This window comes from Thalassophryne amazonica, chromosome 18 (assembly GCF_902500255.1).
Source record: "Thalassophryne amazonica chromosome 18, fThaAma1.1, whole genome shotgun sequence".
Taxonomy (NCBI): Eukaryota; Metazoa; Chordata; class Actinopteri; order Batrachoidiformes; family Batrachoididae; genus Thalassophryne; species Thalassophryne amazonica.
The window spans coordinates 47,463,686-47,490,404 of record NC_047120.1 but is presented as its reverse complement, the minus strand read 5'-3'; the positions used below and the strand labels follow the sequence as shown (position 1 = coordinate 47,490,404).

General features: G+C 40.7%; 1 protein-coding gene across 1 annotated transcript in view; it reads left to right on the top strand.

The window, feature by feature from the left end:
* Positions 1–16,152: 16,152 nt before the first annotated feature.
* The window catches only part of afap1l2 (actin filament associated protein 1-like 2), a 50,786-nt gene continuing 40,219 nt past the window's right edge, over positions 16,153–26,719 (top strand). The window contains exons 1-2 of the mRNA XM_034193471.1: positions 16,153–16,215; positions 16,846–17,017. Of these exons, the coding sequence (XP_034049362.1) occupies positions 16,153–16,215; positions 16,846–17,017 (235 nt within the window). The remainder of the gene's footprint in view (positions 16,216–16,845; positions 17,018–26,719) is intronic.

The window sequence follows — 26,719 nt, the reverse complement described above, 5'->3', positions numbered from 1 at the left end:
CTGGGACTGCTTGTAAAGTATCACTTTTACTTTGACCTGAATCACTTCAGTACCAGTGGTTTAGCTCCGGCACACGGTCGTAATCTGCACAGATCAGCACTTTTTTTGGAAGTGTGCATCATTTGAATGTTTAAAATTGCACAGTAACCCAAAGTTAAATTTTAAGAAAAAAAAGTTAAACTAATAAAACTATAAGTGATGCTGGAATAATGGAAAAATAACAGTGAAAAGTATGTGTCTGCTTCAGGTAAATTCATACAAAATCATTTCTGGAGGGTGGTCTAGACTAGTAACTGTCTGGTACTTTAGTTTTAGAAAGTCACCACTGTGAACGCAAAAGAAATGGTTCTCTCTCTCACAGACCCCATCTAGTCTGGACATTGCTTGATCCTTGTCCCTCAGGGCCATCAGACTGTACAACTCCTCACTCAGGGAAAGGAAGAGTACAGGAAGACAGAGGACGGGAAGGAGAGGAACAGTAGTAGCCAGTAAACCAGTATTGCTCAATATGTCCAGTATTTATATTTGCAGACTGTTTCTCTTTTTAATTTTCATGTTTGATATTCTGTGTGCTTCTTACCCTGTGTGCTGCTATACAATACTGCTGGAACCCTCAATTTCCCGAAGGAGTCTTCCCAAGGGATCCATGAAGTTCTATCTAATCTAATCTAATCTAATCTAATCTAATCTAATCATCTCCCTTGTATTATTTTTCTTCATGACTAAATCCTTTCCCACAAGGTCAGGTGTTGATATGGGCATGTTATTTGAGTTATAAGAGCATAACTGTGTGTCTATTATATATTTCTGTGCATAAATTGGTTTGTCCTCTCTCCCTGTCAACCTCACCTGTTCCTAATCCATCATCAATCAATCGTCCATGACTTATCCAGCTGGAGGCAGACACGCATATTACATTAGTAAAACAAAGTTGTTGCTTGGACTGACCTGGTGCATCGAAGTTCAATATATTTTAATGTGTTGGACCTCATTATATGGTATTTTAACTCTGGAGGGATTACATCTCCCAGCTGGATTGGGAATGACATGGGATCCCCCAGGAAAAGCTCGATGACATGGTCAAGGATAGGGAAGTGTGGGTTGAGCTGCTTAGTCTGGTACCACTGTGACCCAGATAAGAGGCAGAAAATGAATGAATGAAAATAGTAGTATGTATTGTGTCTGAGTTATCGCATTGGCAAACCGGAGGTGATGGAGTCGTTATCTATCTATTCACTCACATCCATTTGATATGTCAAAATACTTGAAGAGGTCATGTTGCCTTGGTGCTGAAGAGGACATGCCCTTGAAATGGGTGTTTCAACAAGACAATGACCCCAAGCACACTAGTAAATGAGCAAAATCTTGGTTCCAAACCAACAAAATGAATGTTTTGGAGTGGCCTGCCCAATCCCTGGACCTAAATCCGATTGAGGACTTGTGGGGTGACGTCAAAAAAGCTGTTTCTGAAGCAAAACCAAGAAATGTGAATGAATAGTGGAATGTTGTTAAAGAATCTTGGAGTTGAATAACAGCTGAAAGGTGCCACAAGTTGGGTGACTCCATGCCTCACAGATGTGAAGAAATCATGAAAACTGTGGTTATACCATGGTTATATCGACTTAGTTCTGATCAAGTTAGTACCACTGCTAACCAAATAATATCACAGCACTTACAGGTAACTCCAGACTGTCTGTGATCATCCTGGAGCTGATCAATGGTTGAGCCTTTGCCATTCTGGTTATTCTTCTATCCATTTTGATGGTTGTTTTCCATGTGCATGTCCCCTGTAAAATTCTTAGCCTTTCCAAAATCTAGGAATAATTCATTTAAAAAAGCAGTGGTTTTAGGATTGTCTTCCATTTTCAACAATACTTCAGTGCCTTCAACGTTTCATTAATTTTGTGGTAATATGAAAGTAATCACACATTCAGTTTGCGTTGGCCAAAGAACAGGAGGACCTGAAGTTATCGTGCTACATAACAAACACAATACATTGTTGACAGACTTGTTATTTGCTCACAAAGAAGCTTAGCAGGCTCATTTCCAAGATAGCTACATGCTAAGCTAGCATGTTATATCGACTTAGTTCTAATCAAGTTAGTACCACTGCTAACCAATAATAACCGACCAATTGCAGGAGAGAGATTGTATTTGTACTATAATTGAAATACACACTGTTGAACAGTGTGTACTTTGGTCAACTATAATTGTATAAAATTAGAAAATGTACAGTAGTGTTCAGAATAATAGTAGTGCTATGTGACTAAAAAGATTAATCCAGGTTTTGAGTATATTTCTTATTGTTACATGGGAAACAAGGTACCAGTAGATTCAGTAGATTCTCACAAATCCAACAAGACCAAGCATTCATGATATGTACACTCTTAAGGCTATGAAATTGGGCTATTAGTAAAAAAAAGTAGAAAAGGGGGTGTTCACAATAATAGTAGCATCTGCTGTTGATGCTACAAACTCAAAACTATTATGTTCAAACTGCTTTTTTAGCAATCCTGTGAATCACTAAACTAGTATTTAGTTTAACCACAGTTTTTCATGATTTCTTCACATCTGTGAGGCATGGAGTCAACCAACTTGTGGCACCTTTCAGCTGTTATTTCACTCCAAGATTCTTTAACAACATTCCACAATTCATTCACATTTCTTGGTTTTGCTTTAGAAACAGCTTTTGTGATGTCACCCCACAAGTCCTCAATCGGATTTAGGTCCAGGGATTGGGCAGGCCACTCCAAAACATTCATTTTGTTGGTTTGGAACCAAGATTTTGCTTGTTTACTAGTGTGCTTGGGGTCATTGTCTTGTTGAAACACCCATTTCAAGGGCATGTCCTCTTCAGCATAAGGCAACATGACCTCTTCAAGTATTTTGACATATTCAAACTGATCCATGATACCTGGTATGTGATATATAGGCCCAACACCATAGTAGGAGAAACATGCCCATATCATGATGCTTGCACCACCATGCTTCACTGTGAACTGTGGCTTGAATTCAGAGTTTGGGGGTCATCTCACAAACTGTCTGTGGCCCTTGGACCCAAACACAACAGTTTTACTCTCATCAATCCACAAAATATTCCTCCATTTAGGCCAGTTGATGTGTTCTTTGGCAAATTGTAACCTCTTCTGCATGTCTTTTATTTAACAGAGGGACTTTGCGGGGGATTCTTGCAAATAAATTAGCTTCACACAGGTGTCTTCTAACTGTCACAGCACTTACAGGTAACTTCAGACTGTCTTTGATCATCCTGGAGCTGATCAATGGGTGAGCCTTTGCCATTCTGGTTATTCTTCTATCCATTTTGATGGTTGTTTTCCGTTTTCTTCCACGCGTCTCTGGTTTTTTTTTTGGTCCATTTTAAAGCATTGGAAATCATTGTAGATGAACACCCTATAATTTTTTTGCACCTGCGTATAAGTTTTCCCCTCTCCAATCACTTTTTAATCAAACTACACACTGTTCTTCTGAACAATGTCTTGAACATCCCATTTTCCTCAGGCTTTCAAAGAGAAAAGCATGTTCAACAGGTGCTGCCTTCATCCTTAAATAGGGGACATCTGATTCACACCTGTTTGTTCCACAAAACTGACGAACTCACTGACTGAATCCACACTACTATTATTGTGAACACCCCCTTTTCTACTTTTTACCTACACCAAGGAGATTATGTTTTCGGTCGAGTTTGTTGTTTGTCTGTCTGTTTGTCAGCAGGATAACTCAAAACGTTTTGAATGGATTTTGATGAAATTTTGTGGAGTGGTTGGAAATGACAAGAGGAACAAGTGATTAAATTTTAGTGGTGATCCGGATCACGATCCGGATCCAAGAATTTTTTAAAGGATTCTTCACCATTGTGGGATAGGGGGAATTTTGACATTCTAGTTTCTAACTCCACAAAAACAAGGCAGAAAGGCTTGAAAAAAATTAGGGTGTAACATAGTCAAATGTTCTATCAAACAAGAAAGTTTGGTGATGATCAGATCCGGATTCCGGATCTGGTGATCCAGAATATGCAAAAATATAGGGAAAATAGAAAATGTGTCAGTGTGAGGTGACAAATGAAGCTATAGATGCACAACTAACACCAAATTGTAGCTGAATCTGTACTGATTCAGTAAGGTGTCATCAGATTTGATGTAGCTTCAAATGTTATGGAGCTAGATCCAGAAGAAAACCGCCATTACCGAAAAATCGTTTTATACAATAACATTTGAACTAATAAAGACATAAAAGGGTGATTCTTAGACTACAGGCACTTATTATGTCCTTTGATCATATTGTATGAAAAACAGAAAAAAGGGGAAATTTCACACTTTTATAGTTATCTTTACAATGAAAGTGTGTTAAGAAATTTGTTGTAGTAGTCTATGATGACTTTTTCACCTTTTTTCAGCATCATTATATGCAAATATTGCCGTTTTGTGCTTGTCCCACACCCAGACTTTTGATCTTCAATGATAAAAATGAATGGTAAAGTAACATTTTTTCTAATGTTTTAAAATATCTCTGAATAAAATATCAGTAAAATAATCAAAACATAATTGGGGTATTCAATGTCATACAACTGTTGTGATTTTTTTTAAACAAAATGTAGTTGTCCCACACTATTGCCGTAATTTCCACCACAACACTGTAATGTCCCTAAACAGTGTGTATGAAAGACTGTTTGGGTAGTTTCTATGGAGATAAACAGTGACATCAGAGCACATGTATATAGCGCCAAATCACAACAAACAGTTGCCCCAAGGTGCTTTATATTGTAAGGCAATGGTGTGGTGGAAATTACATTTACAAGGCCAATAGTGCCCATAGTTAAAGAATCACCCAAAAGTGATTCCAAGTTCTAGTGGTATGTTTTCATGGTCAAGGATGTCAAATATAAAGGAAAGAAAAGTGTATATATATCATAGTTTTGGTTGTAACACTGAATTGTTGAATAGATCAATGTGCCAAGGAGGGAATCTCTTTAGGGTCAGTGACCCTGTGGCCTTGTGTAGCACATGCAACACTTAAAAAATAGTTCTATTTCAGAATTTACTGTTATTTATTTAGAGAAGTGTTTCATAAATGTTAAAAAAATTAATATATTTGCAGTTTAGTTGAATAATAAATTGAATTTTGTCTCTCATTTGTTTTTGTCTATAAGCACATGCAATATCAATATCAGTGCTCAGATGACAGTAGCTTCTGGAAAGGTGCAAGTTGCACCAAACTGTGATGCCAAGCACTAAGGATACATGCTATCCAGTCACAGCAGATGAAACTTTTTTTACTACTGAGCAAACATCATTGTTAGACTCTTTTAGGTTCAATGATTCCACAGCATGTAGATGTTATGGCGTCAGTGACCCCATGGCCTTGGTGGAGGTTTGCACTCTTCAAGTGCTTCTAGTTTTTACTAATAGCCCAATTTCATAGCCTTAAGAGTGTGCATATCATGAATGCTTGATCTTGTTGGATTTGTGAGAATCTACTGAATCTACTGGTACCTTGTTTCCCATGTAACAATAAGAAATATACTCAAAACCTGGATTAATCTTTTAGTCACATAGCACTACTATTATTCTGAACACTACTGTATCTTAGCGAGCTAACATGATAACCACCCTTGGATAACATGAAGGGCAATTTAGTGAGCTGTCAAACTGCCCTCGACTCAGTGGAAGAGTCAAAATATGGAGTTGTGTGATATATTTGAACATTTTAGGCTTTTTCAAGGCCTAAAATGTTATATAGCTGAGCTGTTTCGACACACAGTCATAGCATTGTGGTATTTTGAGAATGATTACGTAACATGAAACGCACACTATCTAATTGTAAAAGGCAGACTGTATTTTATTTCATTTATTTGTTTATTTTGTACAATATGACACCCTTTATTTTAAGGACACCAGCTGATTCATTTATGTTGTGCAAATCGGCCATTTTACCAGATGTACCTTGCTCGTATCAGGTTGGACCCCCTTTTGCCTTCAGAACATACAGTAGATTCAACAAAGTGTTGGAAACATTCCCCAGAGATGTTTGGTCCATATTGAGACCAGTGCTGTAGCTGTTACTGTGTTTTCCAGACACCCCACTGGTATGTCTGAGATCTGGTTCCATTTCTCCTTCTTGACTTCACTTCCCTTTTAGGTGAAGTTGTAGCTGTTTCATTAGTTGCCAGGCACACTTTGCATCTCTTTGAGTTAAAAATGGAATTATGTAAGTGCCATTTTTTAAAATTTATCTTTAATATATTGTGAGTTAGGGGAACTTAGTTCTAGGGTCTACTCGTCCTAGTCCTAGTATTAAGGAGAGCATGCTGACGTGGTTTTTACATTTGTGGTAGGCTATATGTTGCACTAAAGTAGGTTAAGTAATATTACAAAAGTGTGACAATTAAAAAAAACATTTGATTATGGTGAATTACCATTATTTGTTGATTTTCAATTCAGCAGATTTATAGACAACAGTACAATTAATATGTTTTATTTTGTAAAATGAACAAGCCTGGATCTGGGTGGTTAGCTATTTGAAAGTATTACATTTATTTGTGAACTTTAAAATCAGTTTGGGGTTGCAATATACACTATCAAATAATATAAAGAGGTTAGGGCCAGTGGACCCTAGGACTAGTGGACTCTGGGACTAGTGGACCCTCCCTGTCAGTTGGTATGTTGTCACAAATAGATAACAAACATCGTTCACTGTTCGCAGTGAGCAATGTTTGCTATTTTGAATTACCATGAAATGGGATTAACATTTGACAGTTTAGCGAGACAATAAGATGTAGTTATATATGATTATCTGCCAGTTTGTATCGTGAATACTGATGTGTGGAAAAAAAAAAATGTTTTCATGTTTAACAAATAGCTTGTTAAATGTTTCAAGAAAAATGAAAGGCATCACAGGGCTGATGTCCCTTACCAAAAAGTAGTACATGCAAGTATGTTTCAAGTATACTTCCAGTTTACTTTTTATATACTTATCAGTACTATTTTTTGGTAAGGGGTATACCCCCACACACTTCATCATATGACTTCATTACTAAATCATTCATTCCTTTGACCATAATTGTAAAGTGCTTTGAGCTTCCGATGCAGATGGAAAAGCGCTATATAAATGCAGTCCATTTACCATTTAGATTTAATTTAAGGCACACTACTCGTCTGTGTGCATTATTCCAGTCCACCAAGCTGTAACGGTACTGGACTCGACTGGGGAAGTAACCAGTGGTAGACTGGTGTCCCTTCCTGGGGGAGTTGTAGACTCTCATCCATTCGTGCTATGGAATCCAGAGATAGGCGCCACCATCAGTAGACCTCAGGGCCTACATCGAACTGTGAGCCGGACTGTCTGAGACATCTTCCAGAGTCTACGACTTGTTCTGTTGCAGAGCCTGTTCTGTTGCTGTCATGATTAGATCCTCTGTGCTGGTCATCAGACTAGCCTTCTCTTGTTCATGGTAGATCAATTTATGTAGAGATCAACTATGTCACCTATTTGTCATTGGTAGATCCAATGAAGAAGCTTCCATGCTACCCTCCTCGTGTATAGTCTGAGGCCCTCACTGAGCACTTTGTACCTGGCGGCCATCCATCCTGATGTACTCACGGACCCCAGCTGAGTCGTCTCAGGGTGGTGGAACTCCCCAAGCACTGTGAGGAGTTTAACTGTCTTCTCTTCTATGACCTTTTTTGGCCAATTTTATGATTCCGGCTGGGTAACTGGTTGGGCACCCATCTCGGGTCAACCTCGCTGTTGTGCTGTGAGTGAGAATGTTTTGTACTTTATGTGGATACAAATATTGGAACAGTATGACGGGACAGAAGTGAGCTATTGCCAGTCTTTGACAAACCACAGTGTGGTGTGTTCTCTGACATTCCAGGCAAGACTGCTTGTTTTGAAGTGAAAAATTAGACTTGGGACACTATTTGAACTTAAAGGACCGATCAGTTATGGGATCAGTGGTTCTCTTTGCCGAGGATCCTGGCGACTGGACCAAGTCAAGGTGACACTTGTGTGATGCAGCACCAACACGTACGCCCAAACCTGACACGATCGGGTCTCTTTCCACGTCCTAATCTGGGAATCCTCATAGAGACACATTCCTGCCGAAAACCTTATTGACATTTGGGAAAAAAGAACAGATGGTGTGCAGTTGGTTAGCAGATCTGCATACGGACAAACAGACATCCAGAACTTGTTATATAACCAGTTTCTTAACTAGACACGGAGAAAGCAAAGTGAGCACATCTGTGGCTATTTTCAACATCTGCACCACATCTGAAAACATGAGAGTAATTCAGAAAGCAAAGGAAGTGTCCCCAACAGACCTCGAGGAGCAACTCCAACTACACGGCCACTTTATATCTCAGCCACTTTTATTACATCATCAGAATGAAGATCAGATTTTCCCCTCGCGTCTATAATTTTTCTTTTGTTTTCTTTAACTCACCGCCCATTTGCCTTCTTCACCCCAAAATCAAAATCATGAGCACAAGGAAACATTGCGTAATTATTGATTTATTTATTTATTTTAAAAAAGGGAACATATGATTATGCACGAAGTGAAAAAAAAAATCTCACCAGAACTCGATATCTGCTCCCTGAAATGATACTAAAAGTCAATACATTACGTGATGACATGATTGTGTCTAATTTGCATATGGTGGGAAATTGAGCAGCATCCTGTTTTCTTGAAGTTTGGATCGTTTTGTTTTGTTGTTGGAGTGATGGTGTGGAAGATGGGTGGAGACTATATAGCAGCATTTTTTTTTACATTTGTTTTCATTACATTTTTTATTTTACTTTTTTTTGTAATGTTATATTCAAATAACTATTTACAAACCGACTGGTTTGTGTGGAATAGACAGATAGGATGGCTCTTGTCTAAGGAAGCTGAAAAAGTCACTAAATCTGGCAACGCTGCATGTGTGCAGTTCTCTTTAGATGGACAAGTAGTATGGATGATGCCAGACCATTTTGACATAGGGTCAGAAGAGCAGGGTGCATGACCTCCCAAAATGAATAACAAAATTAACCTCAAATAAAATCCTGACCACTTATTTGACCATTTCTAGCCTTAAAGCAAAGCAAGAAGAGGTTAATTGTGTGACCATGGCCATCTGTTCATCTGTATGGGGTGATATCTTCTAAATGCAAAGAGAAATTTCAATCTAACTTGGTGGATAAACTCAGTCATTCATCCGCTTGCAACACAGGTCATGTCAAGGTCAAAGATCAAGGTCAAATTGGTGGTATTTGTCAATAAAATAAAATTAAAAAATTAAATAGACCATAATATCAATCAATCAATCAATCAATTTTTTTATATAGCGCCAAATCACAACAAACAGTTGCCCCAAGGCGCTTTATATTGTAAGGCAAGGCCATACAATAATTATGTAAAACCCCAACGGTCAAAACGACCCCCTGTGAGCAAGCACTTGGCTACAGTGGGAAGGAAAAACTCCCTTTTAACAGGAAGAAACCTCCAGCAGAACCAGGCTCAGGGAGAGGCAGTCTTCTGCTGGGACTGGTTGGGGCTGAGGGAGAGAACCAGGAAAAAGACATGCTGTGGAGGGGAGCAGAGATCAATCACTAATGATTAAATGCAGAGTGGTGCATACAGAGCAAAAAGAGAAAGAAACAATGCATCATGGGAACCCCCCAGCAGTCTACGTCTATAGCAGCATAACTAAGGGATGGTTCAGGGTCACCTGATCCAGCCCTAACTATAAGCTTTAGCAAAAAGGAAAGTTTTAAGCCTAATCTTAAAAGTAGAGAGGGTGTCTGTCTCCCTGATCTGAATTGGGAGCTGGTTCCACAGGAGAGGAGCCTGAAAGCTGAAGGCTCTGCCTCCCATTCTACTCTTACAAACCCTAGGAACTACAAGTAAGCCTGCAGTCTGAGAGCGAAGCGCTCTATTGGGGTGATATGGTACTACGAGGTCCCTAAGATAAGATGGGACCTGATTATTCAAAACCTTATAAGTAAGAAGAAGAATTTTAAATTCTATTCTAGGATTAACAGGAAGCCAATGAAGAGAGGCCAATATGGGTGAGATATGCTCTCTCCTTCTAGTCCCCGTCAGTACTCTAGCTGCAGCATTTTGAATTAACTGAAGGCTTTTTAGGGAACTTTTAGGACAACCTGATAATAACGAATTACAAAATATGTGACGTTATCTTCAAAATGCAAAGAGTAACTTCAGTCACAGTTGGTGGATAAGCTCTGATCCTTCCTCTTGCAACACAGGTCATGTCAAGGTCATTTGTTGAAGATCAAGGTCAAATCAAAGGCAATTCTCAAAAATACAAAGTAATATCTTCAAAGTGCAAAGAGCAATTTCAATTAAACTTGGTGGATAAAATCTGGTCCATTCTCTCAGAACATAGGTGATGTCAAGGTCATAGGTTAAATGTCATGGTTAAATCAAAGGTAATTCTGTAAAATATAAGACTACATCTTCAAAGTGCAAAGAGCAGTTTCACTCATACTTGGTAGATAAATGTAGTGAGATGAGATTTAGTGTCATTGTTATTACACGAGTGCAACAACAACGAAATTATGTTTATAATTACCTCAGACAAAATACAGCAATTAATCCACAAGTATTACTACGTGAACGTAATAATGGCACACATCAGAATTAAAGACAACACATATACATTTGACATTGTTTATGTGCACTAAACTTGAAGCAGTCCATCATTCGAACTGAGGCAAAGTGGATGAAGGCCACAGCAGGAGGGGCCTGCGCCGCCCAGCTTGGGGAGTTGAAGGCTGCAGCAGTAAAAACCGCGCTGCCTTCGAGGTGGCAGGGAGTAAGCCAGGGTGAGGGGAGTGGATAGACAGAAAAGGAGGAGAGGAGAGGGGAGGAATGCGACCAACCTTGCTGGAGTCCCAAGCTGAACTGTCCTCTCACAAGACAGTATTCAAAACTTTTAACCTTCATGAAAGACATCATAAAACATGCATGCACACACTCATGATCGCTCTACCACGCAACCGCTTAGACTTTGCACACACATGCTACTCACATGTAAGTGTAAAGTCACATTATGGGTATATTAAATTGATACTGTCCTATCTGGGCAGAATATTATCGTCCTATTTTATCTTATACTAAGCTACTGCATCATAATAGCTGGCGGCAGTGAGGCTGGAAGCCTTGTTTTCAATTGTGCATTTCGACCTGTGGGAAAGTCAAATCATTGTTGCCACAAACATCAAAATACTAAATGAGGGAAAGTGTTCACATCCCTCCTGCAGAGTTCCAGACAAAAAAAATACTAACACTGAAAACACTGGTGCAGCATATGGTGACCTCCTGGTATTTTATTGCCCTCTAGTCTCTTATCTTTGACTTTGTTTTTATTCTGTTTACTCAGTTTTTTCCTTTTGATTTCTAAACACTGGAAGGTATTTCCAATGAGCCATTCATTTTTCGATATGAACTTCTTGCAGCATTCGCTTTCCACAGTAAGTGAATTAACTTGATTTCAGGATGTTTTGGAGACTGTCAGGGGAAAGAAATTCTCAGCAAACCAACACACACACATATATATATATATATATATATATATATATATATATATATATATATATATATATATATGCAACATTTTATCAGCAAAGAAAATGGTCAAAGCATATGTCTAGGAAATAAATTTATGGCTGGATAGAAAGCTGAAAGGTTGACGTTTTTCATACCACTGTCAATATTGGCCCTGCATTTTGTCAGTCTAGCATAAAGTCACTGCACCCGTTTGACACTCTTGGTCTGGTGCCAAAACTCAATCATTTTTGTTCGCTGTAGTACGCTTAATCTTGGCATTTTCCTGAGTCTTGCTTGGCATCAACATAAACTTCAGGGTCTCTGCAAGTAAAAAAGAAACATAAGTGATTAAGTTTGTAACATTTAAGGGTCAAACTGAGTGTTTTAAATTTATATTTTTTGGGACACCCTATATATGGGTGATTCTTAGACTACGGGCACTTATTATATCCTTTGATCATATTGTATGAAAAACAGAAAAAAGGGGAAATTTCACACTTTTATAGTTATCTTTACAATGAAAGTGTGTTAAGAAGTTTGTTCTAGTAGTCTATGATGACTTTTTCACCTTTTTTCAGCATCATTATATGCAAATATTGCCGTTTTGTGCTTGTCCCACACCCAGACTTTTGATCTTCAATGATAAAAATGAATGGTAAAGTAACGTTTTTTTCTAATGTTTTAAAATATCTCTGAATAAAATATCAGTAAAATAATCAAAACATAATTGGGGTATTCAATGTCATACAACTGTTGTGATTTTTTTTAAACAAAATGTAGTTGTCCCACACTATTGCCGTAATTTCCACCACAACACATAATGTCCCTTTAAACAGTTTGTATGAAAGATCGTTTGGGTAGTTTCTATTGAGATAAACAGTGACATCAGAGCACATGTATATAGCGCCAAATCACAACAAACAGTTGCCCCAAGGCGCTTTATATTGTAAGGCAATGGTGTGGTGGAAATTACATTTACAAGGCCAATAGTGCCCGTAGTTAAAGAATCACCCATATATATGTTGTTTTTTTTTTTTTCTTTTAATGGTAAAAGGGGTGGGTGTTTATAAGCTTTTGCTTCTGCCTACACCCTTTCGGCTGCACAAAACTGTGAAATTGTTTCATGAGATTTTTTTTTTCTTTTTTTGTTAAGTACTGTATGTATGCATGGGTGCTGAATAAACTCATTCATTCATTCATTCAAGTTTAACAAAATGAAATGCCTGCACTCAGGACCTGCACAGAAAATGAGTGCTGACAGGAGCCTGATGTGATCCCACTTTTTTTTCCTTGCAGGATTTATTCACATTTAACATGAAAACTCCACTCTGTGTCCTTATATTTGTGTGGAATACACCGGCTTGCTGAACATGTGCTGTAGAAGTATGAAGGGCACTGATAGGGCCAGACATCACCAGCATGTTTCATAACATTTTACTGACATCATCCTGATGTCTCTTGTAGTCCATAATGACAACTGCTTAGCTGATTGATACAAATTTCGGATCACCTCTCTCGCTCCACCGGTTGCAGAGATATTATGGAAAATGTGTTTTTCAGACAATTATGATATCAATCTTGCCATCTTTGTGATGTCAGGATAACTTCACTCACACATTTGATTACAAATGTGATCGATATCCATTGAAATCAGTTTAACTGTAGTAGGGCGTACTAATTAACATTCTAATCCAGTTACATTTTTTCCACAAATCTGATTGGTTAAGCGTGTGAGATTTCAGACTGTATAATATCGGGGTAACGTTGGCAAAATATTTGACAGTGTCCGGTGTTCTGACGAGATGTCATTCCCGTTGAATGTCATTACTGTCCTCCGCGCAACTGCGCGTGCGCAATATAGTCGGGATGTGGAACTGTCGATTTATGTGATGAGACACACAATTCGACAGAACACCAGCTGCATGTGCTGCTAGCTGTTAGCCCTGTTAGCTGAGAGCGAGAGAAAGTCGCGTACCGACACCGCCGCCGAAATGGGTGAATTTAAGGTACCATACGAAAGTATTGATGTGGATTCTGATACAGAATTACCGTTTCACGTTTGATGGATTACTCCGCGCCCTGACCACTGTTGGAGCGATGCAGCCTCGGCTCGACGGTAAGCCTCGCCGACCGAATTACCTACAGAAAAATAAACCGTGCAAACGATGGAAATGGATTAGAATGGGAATAACCCCGTTGTGTCTGATGATTTGCGGACGTTCATGCTGTTATACGGTCCCAAATAGCCTCCTTTTTACCTTGTTTTAACCTCCTTTTTACCAGCTACGCTAACGCATCGCCAGTACACAGACACAACAGAGTTATTCCCTCATCATTGCGATTCTCAGAATGTAAAGGATGGAGAACCACGCCCTTTTTTCTGAGTAAGAACCAAAACTTCTGAATCTCCCCTCATATATTTTGGCTAAATTGTCTTTGGCCGAATGCTTTAGACAAACTTTGCCCTTTGCCCTGGATTTGTTGTCTTATCACAGAACTCAAGTGAGAGTGAAATCAAACAAAAACCTCATGACAAGAACAAGGAAATAGAACTGGAGGTGATGGTCTAGTGGTTAAAGGTGTTGGGCTTGAGTCCAGAAGATCATCGGTTCAAATCCCCGCCAGACTGGAAAATCACTAAGGGCCCTTGGGTTGTATGGCAGCACCCTGACATCGGGGTGAATGTGAGGCCTAATTGTAAAGCGCTTTGAGCGTCTGATACAGATGGAAAAGCGCTATATAAATGCAGTCCATTTACCATTTTATTTAACTGCAGGTGTGAAGAGAAGAAAGGTTGTGGAAACTTCTCGGACTTGAACGTCAACAGATTTGTCTTTGTTTTTTGTGCTGTTTAAGATGATTTCATGGCAGAATAAGGGATTTTATGGGGGAGATGTTCAGTGGCTGTGGCCCACAGAGACGGGCCTCCCTCTTCTGTCAGCTCACTCTGTTTCCTGGGGGGCCGGGGCCAGTATCCTCACAATCCAAAAGGCCTTCTGATCCATCCCTGCTAAAACGCTCCTAGGGAGAAGGTTATTAGCAAATAAACAAGTACAAATCTGAGCAGCGGTGAAAGCAAATGCGGATTTAGCAGTCATAGGGACACGTCAACACATATGGGAGTGGGGAGTCGCTGTTTAAGCCGATTTTGATGAGGTCACACTCCCCGTGTGTGTGTTTCTGCACAGTGTAGCGCCTTGCAAAAGAAGTTGACTCTTTTTCAGTTTTTAAACATGATGCTATTTTTCCTGTGAATCATCAGTTTATCTTCAAGTGGTAGCGATTGCAAAAGTCCAGCACCTTACTTTGCAAAAAACAAACAGTCCTAATGTGGTGGAGTGCAGGGCGGGGGGAGCACGGGGGTGGGAGGTGATGACAGTCAGTATGATATGAGTTTGAGCCGGAAGGAGCCACTAAAACTGATTATTTGACAGTTTTAAAATTTCAGACAGAGACAAGCTCATTAAACAGCTTTTTATACGTCATGGGATTTTGTTTGGTTTCAATATGATCGTCACTTTGTTGCCCCAGTGGGTAAATGCCACTGGCAGGGGTGGTGGAGAAATCTTTTTTGTTGTTGTTGTTTAATTCTATCAGTTGACTATAACATCTCCAAAACCCTGTGAAAAGTCGGTCATCATAAAGTAAGAATCCCTGGATTAATTTACACAAGAGGAATTGATGCGCTGAGTGGCAGCATAATATGTGTCTGTGTATGAAATAACTCAGACTTGGTTGAGCAGATTATCACCAAACTTGGTAGGAATAGTCCTTGTGTGTTTGTCTCCAGGTGATTATTTTGTAGAGTCGATCAATCTAAGGTTAAGGTTGAGGTTGTCAAAAATAAAGTTGGGAGGAAAAAGACATTTTTTGTGATGTCTTTGCAAATGAGACAATGTGAAACTTAAATCAATCAATAAAGTATCTCTTATCAAATGGCATGAGTGACATTATGATTTTTTTTTTTCTTTCCCTTTACATACCCATGTTTTCCACAGTATACGTCACACCGGAGTGGAAGTCGAGCCTGTCAAAAATGTCACATCTTTTTTAAAGAATCATCAGCTTTTTAATTTGAGATTTGTGTGCATTATTGTATGTAGTGTACTTTCCATTATTGCCGTGTATTATTGTATTTTTATAGCTTATTTTGTTTACTGCTTTGATTCCTAGAAAATTCCTATATAAATAATCAAAATAATTATTATGGCTATTATTAACGAACACTTGATTTTTCGGGATATAAGTCACAGGGCCTCCCAAATTAGTAAAAAATATTTAAAAAAGTGACTTATACTCTGGAAGCGCCCTCTCGTGCCTGAAGCCCGCACTTCAGGCAGGGCGCCCTCTGGTGGTGGGCCAGCAGTACCTCCTCTTCTGGCGGCCCACACAACAGGTTTAAGGACTTTGCCCAAAGGCCCTTAGTCATCTTCCGGTCTGGCAGGGGTTTGAAGGATCCTCTCCCCCATCATCTGCCCCTCCTTAGGTCCAAGGTCACATGTTCAATTTGCCAAATCCCTAACTGTCTGTGTGGAGTTTACATGTTTCAGGACATCTATCAAAACATTCACCCAGTTTAACGCCACATGAGGGCGGAGTCTGGTGTGGTGCGCTGGTCAAAGCCCCTTCGAGCAGAAGAAACCAGCTCAGTAAAACTGATTTGCAACAAACAAAGGGGTTTTCGTGCACTCTGAAGGCCAGTATGATGCGCTCCTACTGAGAAGCGCCTCACGTTTTCTTCTTTATTTCTCTTGTGTGTGTCTGTCTGTTGAAGCGCGCCCTTAGACTGAGGTCCTCTGTAGCTCAGGGGGCCTATTCACAAGAGTAGGGGACAGTGAAGATCAACACAAAGAGCTTCCCACACAGCGGCGATGGTTGTGAGCTTTTAGCACTGACCCTTGAAGGATGTGTGTGGGCTGCACCCAGACATGGTGGCCCCGCCGCCTCTGTCCGAGGCTCCACCCTCCTCTAGCCTTGACCTATCGCTAAACTTGTTTAACTCTGGAAACAAGCGCAAACAGACTTGCAGCTGTCAATAGCGTACAAGAAAAGAGAGATGGGGGAAAAAAACGGAATGACTCAAAGTCTGAATGAGGACCAACTGTCACACTCTGTACAAAATGTCAGCCTGCAGAACTGCACAACACCACGGACATGGGAGCATTCCAAGTCCTTCCTCTGAAGCACTGTTATACACTAAAACGTGTGCCAGGAACATTTGTTTTGCTCATGAAAAAAAATCATGACTAACTGAGCTGAACTTGTTCTAATAATCCAAGAAGACAAACAGCAGGAATGTTTTTAACACTCTTATCTTTTCAGTGCTGGACCAGCTCCTGGTGGAGCTCCACCGCTTCCTGCTTATCCTGGACAAAGAGAACCTGAGCGGGAACGCCACCATCCAGAAGGGCATGCTGTCTGACCTCCTACAGTCCTACAGAGCTTCCAGCGGTATATAACCTTAGAATAGGTGTAGATAAAAGCATCGTGTTGTGCAAAAATCTAGAAACACAACATAAAGAGTGAGGTCGCTTTCACACCGAGCTTGTTTGTTGTTCATTTTGATCCCAACCAGAATAGCAGGTGTGAAAGCTTCCTCAGACCAACAGACCATGACAAAAGACCAAAATCTGGTCCGCCCGAAAAAGGTCCAGTGTGTTTGCAGCATAAAAAACATTTTCCATGGGCTCTACATTTCTATAATGAGTTGGAATGGCGTGTGACTCCAGAGTGTTTTTAGAACCTTAGACCTCAACAGTTTTTATAACTCAACACTTTTATTTCCTGTTAATTACATTTTTTTATATTTATTTACTGTGCTACTGTATTTATAAATTGCTTAGGTTCTTGTTATTAATATACACACCATTATTATTATTATTATTACTTGTATTTTGTCATCTGATTTTTACATGGACGACAATGGAAATAAGTGTTTTCACTTACTTGTGTCATCCATGTATTTTTAACATATTTACCAATATATTATGTACTTCCATTGAATAAAATCTTAAAATTTTAATATATAGATGATTTACTGCCACCTGCTGGATTGGCGTGTGCATTCTGCTGCAAACAGGTGCTTTTAATTTGGCACACCCACAAACAGAGATGGTGGCAGAAGACATCAAATGCAGTACACTTTTCGCTCATGGTAACGGCAACATGACAGCTCACTCATGGTAACATGACACTTAACTAAACCGACTAAACAAATTGAACTACAAAAACACAATAAATCAATAACACTAACAGCGCTGTTAAACTAACATGAACTGCAACAACATTTAAAACCTCAAACTCCCATGGTGCATTGCAGCACAATGCAGATATTAGTTAACGATTGTTCACTGGTTAAATAATATCGCTAATTTCTCCAAAAATATTAGTCCTATCAACTTCCGTTTTTGCAGTGTTCATCCTTGACCCAACATATATAAGCATACCAAACAGCAAATGTCAACTCTCCCCAGTTTCTCCATGACATACATACACAGAGAGGCACATCAGATGGAATGTTGCAACAATCTTATCATATAAACAACACAGAAACCTGTAATCGCTAAGGGTCTATGACACTTTCTCTGCCTGAAAACTGGCAAAGATGTTGGCCGAAGGCATTTTTAGGCCTCACTTTGGCCTACATCTTCAATATGAAAGAGACAGAACACCAATTCAATATTTTGAAGTTTCGACAACTCGTACACATATTTTTTGCAAAACGTTTCAGAGTGGTGCTATTTATCACACATGGTGAAAAATGTGATTGAATTTCACTAACTTTCAGATTTGCCCCTAATTAAAGTAGGTCTTGTAGACATAAACAGTGGTTTTAACATGTCAGTAAAGACCCATACTAAAGAATGAAATGCTATTTTATAATGTTTTTTTAGATTAAAATGGCATACAGAGGCCTTTTAATACATGGGCGAAATTAAGATTTTCAATTTTTTTTAGGAATTCCACCCTCCATAAAATTTCCCACATTCAGCCTAGTGCTAAAAACATGATTGTTTTGCAACCAGCAGTGAAAAATGAGATTTTCATGTGAATTTCTTGCCTCTAGTTGTTGTATTTCTAGAGCTGTGACCCTGTGAATTATCTACCTGAATGACTGCCATAGGTCTAAACATACCCCCTTATAATGGGGTGTAAAAACAAAATGCGTAGCGCGTACACATATGACCAAAAACCCGATTCCTACCTTCTTTTTCAACCTAATGGCACACTGAAGCTGATTATAATGCAAATCAGAATTCATATTAATGTCAAATAGCAACCATAGATGTATTTTAACCAATTCCTCAGAATAGTCATTTTAAATATTCCCAATATATAAACACGCCCAAAACATAAACCTCAACCTGTGATCTTAACTATTAACAGACAAAATCAAAATCAATCACTTTGGCTTTGGCTAACCTTCAAACATTCCACCATTAAATATTAATACATATATTATCAAGCATCATATAAAAAAAATCTAATAACATCTCCCTCTCCCTCCTGGGGAGGGCGGAATGTGTGTTTCTCAAGCTCGGTTCCTCTGCCAGTTGCCTCTGAGTTTGAGGGTTTGGTACAGTATCTTAGATGTTCATAAGCACTCTTGTGGACAGAGACCTCTGATTTTGTGTCTGGCATCTGCTGGAGCCACTCTTCCAATGTGGTGGTTACAGCTCCTAGTGCTCCTTTTATCACTGGGACCACTTTGGACTTCACTTTCCACATCTGCTCCAGTTGCTCCTTCAGCCCTTGGTACTTCTCTGTTTTCTTATACTCCTTTCTGATGTAGCAATCCCAGCTGATAGCAACATCAATCACAACTGCGGTCTTCTTTCCCTTGTCGACCATGACTATGTCTGGTTGGTTGGCCAGCAGCTTCTTGTCAGTCTTGAATATGAAGTCCCACAGGTCCCACAGCCCTGTCATTCTCAACCACCTTTGGTGGCATCTCCTATCGGGACTTGGAGACTTCTAATCCGTATGCGGCACAGATGTTCCTGTACACGATTCCCGACACTTGGTTGTGCCACTCAGTGTACACTGTCCCAGCTTGCATCCTGCTACTATGTGTTGGACTGTCTCTGGGGCACATTTGCACAGCCTCCAACTTGGGTCCTGTTGGCTGTGGTAGACTCCTGCCTCTGTGGATCTGGTGCTTAGGGCTTGTCCTTGTGCTGCCATGATCAGAGCCTCTGCTCTGTCCTTTAGGCTGGCCTTTTCTACCCACTGGTAGGACTTGTCAGCCACTTCCTCTATCTGTCGCTGGTGTATCCCATGGAGGGACTTGGTCTTCAATGATACCTCCTCCTCTTGTTCCTAACACCATCTGTCTTCAGCTGTCTTAGGCATTCTAGTAGCAGCTGATCTCAAGGGGCCATCTTTCTAATGTATGTATGGATGCTCCTTGTTTCATCTTGATTTGTGGCTCTGACACTCACTAATCCTCACCCTCCCTCTTTCCATTGCTCATAGAGACTCAGGGTGCTGTACTTTGGGTGGAAACCTCTGTGCATTGTGAGTAGTTTTTGTGTCTTAACATAAGTGGCATCTATCTCCTCCTGTGGCCAACTTACGATATTATCCCAACTGGGTATCTGATGACTGGTAGGGTGTTATGTATTGATGTCTTGTATCTTATTGCTGCCATTGAACCGGCTTTTCAGCACCTGTCTGTCCTTCTGGAGGTATTTGGCTGTGGCTGACCTTCTTGCATGCTCATCATGGTTCCACACTTATCTAATGCTAATGCCATCACAATATCTTCTCCGTAGATCATGGTGAGGTACATCAGTGAGTTAATGTCTATATATCTTGGCATACAGCTTGGTGTCATCCATGTACAGGAGAAGGCTGATGGTTACTCCACCCCTGAACTGATATCTGTATCGTTTCTTTGTGATGAGCTGGCTGAGGAGCTTGAGGCCTGTGTTGAACATCAGTGGGAACAGTGTGCCATCTTGGTATATTCTGCACTTGACAGTGACTTTTGTGATTGCCTTGGAGTTGACCTCCAATGGTCTACTGGTAAATGGAGAGTCTAGCTTTCAGGCTCAGCTCTTTCTTCATCACAATGGTCTGGTACAGCGTCTACAGGACCACAGATGCAGCCCCAATCCATCTATTGAGCACATGCTCTGTGTTAACCCCACTCCAGAAAAAGACCCCAATAATACCTATGACTATAAGTCACAGAAGTAGCTGTTGTGTACCAAGGTTCTTGAAAAGGAATGGAATACCCGGTGGATTTACCATTACGGCAGGTACAATCAAATTTTGGCAAGAGCTTTCATATATATATATATATATATAGAGAGAGAGAGAGAGAGAGAGAGAGAGAGAGAGAGAGAGAGAGAGAGAGAGAGAGAGAGAGAGAGAGAGAGAGAGACTTTAGACCTTGTTGTCAGTGGGTTTGAAATAGAAAACCTGCAGAAATACTGTGCCAACTGTAACAGGAAGTTCAAGATGGCTTAGTAAGCAGTGATCAAAATCTGCAACGTAGAACAAATTTAGAGTTAAAAAGAAAACATTTTAAAATACTGTAACTGCTGCTGGCTGATTTATGGAGGTTTAAAATTCAGCAGCATCTCTCTGTGAGCTTCCATCCATCCTCACGTTCTATACCGGCTTTGTTTCAGTGTGTCGACTGAACCTTTACGCCCGTGTCTCCTTCTGTCTTTGTTCTTCAGCCGTCACACTTTTCCATGTCGGATCCTGGACCCGTCTCTCCGTACTTCCTCTCCTGGCTCCGAGCTGTATCATTTTTCCGAAGCTGCATTTATCCTCCAGAGACACTCACTTCCTTTGAGAAGCAGTTTATAAATAGCAGCTCCATTCCCCTCAGTACCATTAAAAAAAAAAAAAAGTGTTTTCGATGTAGATGCAAAACCAGCGTTTGAATTGGCCGTTGTTTGATTTCACCTCGTCGTATCGATTTCAAAGGAGAGGCGTTGTCCAGGGTGTCAGTCCAGGGTTTGTGTTTTGTTTGACTTCCTCTCGGGGTGTAATGTTACTCAGCTTAAAGTCTAAATTTAATGGAAATTAGTTCTGAAATTCTCCGGAAATAAATTCCCATAACAGGTTGCAGCAATGTGCTGGAGTCTCCGGAAAACCAAAAACCGCCGGGAATATTGTTTTGGGAAAAAGACATCCAGCCAGGCTGTTTATGTGGCAGTGTATCCACCAGCTTGTAATTACTTCACCATGTTCAGACCGACGTTAAACCAAACACAGTCCTTTTCTCACTAAGCGCACTTCAGCAGAGAGTTTCATCCTCTCTGGACTTTTCCTCAAATTATTTGATGAAATACTTGCATTTGACTGCACCGAGAGGTCGAGTTGGTCTCTGAGGTCAGACCCTCTCAACACTCAGCTCTGTGGGACATTAACCGGTTGTTCCACCCACGTGTAGCGTGAACACAGTCGTTCAAAGGGTTTGGGTCTGATTTGAATCAAACGTAGTGGAATGGTGGAGGGTCAGCTGAGGACAAAGTGATTTTATTTTTTAGGGAAAAATGGTTAAAAGTAAAGGTTATAGGCCAAGGTCAAAAGTTAGGACACACTTTCCCAATGGCTACTTTGAGGAACTGGTTTAAGATGATGACTAATATTAAATACTGACTTGAAGTAAAAGATATCTTCATATTAGTCACAGGGCCTTTGACCTTGAGTAATCTTGAAAGGTCAAAATCATTTAAAATGGCTACTGTAAGGAAATGATTAAAGACAGGTTTGTGGTTGCAACTGAACAAGAAAATCAAGTTGGTCACATGACCTTTGACCTTGGGTGACCTTGAAAAGTCAAACTAGAGTGGTTATTTTGAAGAATTGGTTAAACATAAGGGCAGCACGGTGGATTAGCGGTTAGCACTGTTGCCTCACAGCGAGAAGGTCGTGGGTTCAATTCCCGTGGTCTTTCTGTGTGGAGTTTGCATGTTCTCCCCGTGTTTGCATGGGTTTCCTCCGGGTGCTCCGGTTTCCTCCCACTTCCAAGGACATGCGGGTTAGGTGGATTGGAATCTTTAAATTGTCCGTAGGTGTGTGTGGGTGTGTCTGTGTTTGTTTGTCTGTTTGTGGCCCTGCGACAGACTGGCGTCCTGTCCTGGGTGTACCCCGCCTCGCGCTCTATGGCTGCTGGGATAGGCTCCAGCCCCCCGTGACCCTTAATTGGACTAAGCGGTAGAAGATGAATGAATGAATGAATGAATGGTTAAACATACGGCAGTGATTACTGTTACACACTAATATGAAGTTATATATCGTTGTATTGGTCACATGACATTTGACCTTGGGTGACCCTGAAAGGTCAAAACCCATTTAAAACGGCTACTTCAGGGAATTGATTAAAGACAGGCTTGTAGTTTATTACCGTGCATGAATATGAAGTTACATTTCTCCTTCCCATTGGTCATATGACCTTTGACCTTGGGTGATCTTGAACTATCAAGCTAATTTTAGAGTGGCCACTGGTGAAAGATTACTGTTACACATCAATATTAAGTCATATATCTTCTTTGTATTGGTAACATGACCTTTGATTACTTTGAAAGGTCAAACTCATTTAAATTGGCTACTTTAAGGAATCAATTAAAGATTGGCCTGTAGTTTACTACTGAACATGAATATGAAGTATTATCTTCTTTTTATTGGTCACATGACCTTTGACCTTGGGTGACCTTGAAAGGTAAAACTCATTTAAACTGCCAACTTAAAGGAATCAGTTAAAGATAGGCTTGTAGTTTACTACTGAATATGAAGTTGTATTATAGGTATTCTTTTTACTGGTCACATGACCTTTGACCTTGGGTGACCTTGGAAAAGTGCAGCGCATTTAAATTGCCAACTTGAAAGAATCACTTAAAGGTGATAGAGAGAGGTTGAATGGGGCATTAATCCTTGTTCTGTGATGTGATATGTAGCCCAAAATAATTGGTTGGGTCTGCAATGGCTCAGAACCTTCCTAAAAGGCTCTCTGAAACAGCTATGTTACTATGCTGGGTTTAGAATACTTCGTTTGCATTTAATGACGTCGTTTTGCAGCTTATTTGGCAACCTCATTATGAAATGCACATAGGTGTTGGCGCTGATCGGTTGCCGTTGTTTGACTGGCTGCCCTTGCTCTCACTGAAAAGAAAGCACTCACACTTTAGCAGCTCGGAGAAAAAAAAGCATAAAAATGTCTTTGTAAAGCTCAGTGCCATTACCGGCATCACTGGTAGCTGTTGGCGCTCTTTTTTCTTCTGGGCGAGAAGGTTCTTATAAACAGACACACGCAGAACACAATGCGCGTGCTCTCCCTTCGCGGCTCCGATGAGGACGAAAAAAAACAAAACATGCAAAATTGGACTAAAAAAAATCCGCGAAACTTGCGAAATTTGTTTTGTTTTACTTCGGTTACTGTGACTTCCAAAGGTTATGCAGTGAAATAAGCAAGCTGCCCTTTGCAGGCTTACTTGCTGCCAGCATAATAATGCAAATAGCTAGCTGCTAAGGGGTTAGCTCATTCCCTTTAGAGGAACAAACCAGAGCTAACGTGCCATTCTAACGTGCAATTCTTACAACAGGAATATAGCGCAACACAAATTTAAAACAAAAGAAAATGTGATACTCACAGGCTGTACTGATTGCTGGGGTTGATTTTGTCGCAAAGTCGGAACTGACCCTCTACTGAGTATTAAATGCCGACTGAAGCCAGCTCGAAATTGAGCAAGGTTTGTGAAACAGTCCTCCGTGAAATGTGCAGAGCAAAGAAATAGTCGGCGGTTGTTTGTCCTGGGGATGCGGTTAAAAATGAATAAAAGCCAGTGATTGTGTACACTGCTTTCCATGGGAAGAATATGGAAAGATCGTAGTCCGCTATGACAGCCTGGGAAAGCACACCTGTAGCTCACTATTGCTCCTCTTCCAGTGGTAGGAATGGGTGGGCACAACCTTATGAATAATTCATTTTGAAGGGGCGTGTGTGAAAGGGGGTGGGTGTGGGTGTGTGTGTGGGGGGGGCTATTGGTGAAAATGTGACGTAATGTTTCCCTCAAACACAAATTGGCTTATTTTCTGGCGGCAATTCAAAAAAGGAGAATTACTTGAAACAGAGGTTCTGAAACTTGCTGGCACTTCGTGTGTATTCCGCACAGCGGGGAGACTCTGAACTAACACCAAAAACATGAAAAAGATGATTTTGATTCTCTATCCCCTTTAAAGATAGGCTTGTATTTACAACTAAATATGAATATGAAGTTATATTTCGCCTCATCATTGGTCATATGACCTTTGACTTTGGGCAACCTTAAAAGGTCAAACTAATTTAGAGTGGTCACTTTGAGGAATTGGTTAACGATGCACCAGTGATTATTGTTACATACTAATTTGAAATTGTATATCTCCTTTTTCATTCATCACATGACCTTTGACCTTGGGTAACCTTAAAAGGTCAAACTTTAGGTCATAACTGATTAGGTCACACAGAAATCTTTTCAACGTCCTGCATGATAAAAGTCACTGATTTCCTGCAACGACACTGGGTTTTTTGTTTGTTTGTTTTTTTGCTCTGCTGCCTCCCCGTGAGGTAAAGTCTTGGCACGTGCACGCTGGACGCAGCCGACGGTTAAGGGGCTGCATTATACTTAGTTGTATGATCTTCAGAAAACCTTCAAACCTGGCAGTTTTCTGACTGATCTGCGATGAACGATGAGAGCAGCCATCACTGTGCCCATCTGTCCACACAATGGGCTGCCTGTTCCGAGCAAAGTTCCCCTTTAATCTTGGACATTAAGATGAAAGTATGCGCGAGACGTGCAAAAACTGAAGCGCACGACTGGGAACCTCCATCTGAGCCAGCAGAGCGAGACATTTTAAAGACAAATGTGTCAAATTTCATGAGTTGCTGCAGACTGAAGAGTGAGACTGAAAGAGGCTGCGCATTAAATCAATCTAAATTTAGCAACAGCAGTGAAACATTATAAGGCGGCGACGGAAACTGACACAACAGAAGCCCGGTGAAGAGTTTCTGATGGTTTTAATGATGCAGCAGCCTGAGTGCAAAAGCACCACAAACACACACACACACCTATTTAAAAAGTCACTCAGTGAGGGGTGGGTCTGCAGAATTTCTTTTCGCTACTTCATAAAAACAACCGCATACTCAGGCGTAAAAGTTTGGGTTCTGAGAAATATAGGTGAGGACTAGTGAACCTCATATTTTGGGGCACGTTGGTATCTTTGAACATGCAAAAATATAATAAAGACAGATAAGATTAACGAGGCGCTTGTGAAGCCTGAAGGGTTCTGTTCACCACGAGAGGCCACTTTGCAGACTCACTCACTCACTGAGTGACTGACTGAATCCTCTGCTTCTCCTGCTAATTGCAGGCAACAGGTGCATAAACCGCAAACGTACAGTAAATCAACACCCGCTGCTGTCATCAGTACTAAAAAGTATTAAATATGAGTGGAGTTTCTCATGCAATTTTTGATGATTACTTCTTAAAAACACCAATCCATCTGGTAACTGATGCAAACAGAAAGTTAATTACTCTGCACATCAGCAAAGTTGCAATAACAGGATTTTGTTGTCATTGCCGTGTGTGTATGTGTGATACGCTGGACAAGATAACTCAAAAATGGCTGGACGGATTTCCTTCAAACTTGGTGGGAATATTACTTTGATAGTCACCAAGAGACTAGTAAAAGATCAAGGACCGAGACGTCGCCCGGTATGGCGGAGCCGGGGTCCCACCCTGGAGCCAGGCCTGGGGTTGGGGCTCGCGCGCGAGTGCCTGGTGGTCGGGCCTTAGCCCATGGGGCCCAGCCGGGCTCAGCCCGAAAGAGTGACGTGGGCCCGCCCTCCTGTGGGTTCACCACCTGCAGAGGGGGCCATGGGGGTCGGGTGCAGAGAGGATTGGGTGGCGGTCGAGGGCGGGTGGCCCGGCGGCCCGGTCCATGCTCACAGCCCCTGGCTGTTGGGACGTGGAATGTCACCTTGCTAGGGGGGAAGGAGCTTGTGCGGGAGGTTGAGCGATACCGACTAGAGATAGTCAGGCTCACCTCCATGCACAGCTTGGGCTCTGGTACCCAACTCCTGGAGAGGGGCTGGACGCTTCATTTTTCTGGCGTCGCCCACGGGGAGAGGCGGAGAGCTGGGGTCGCATTGCTTAT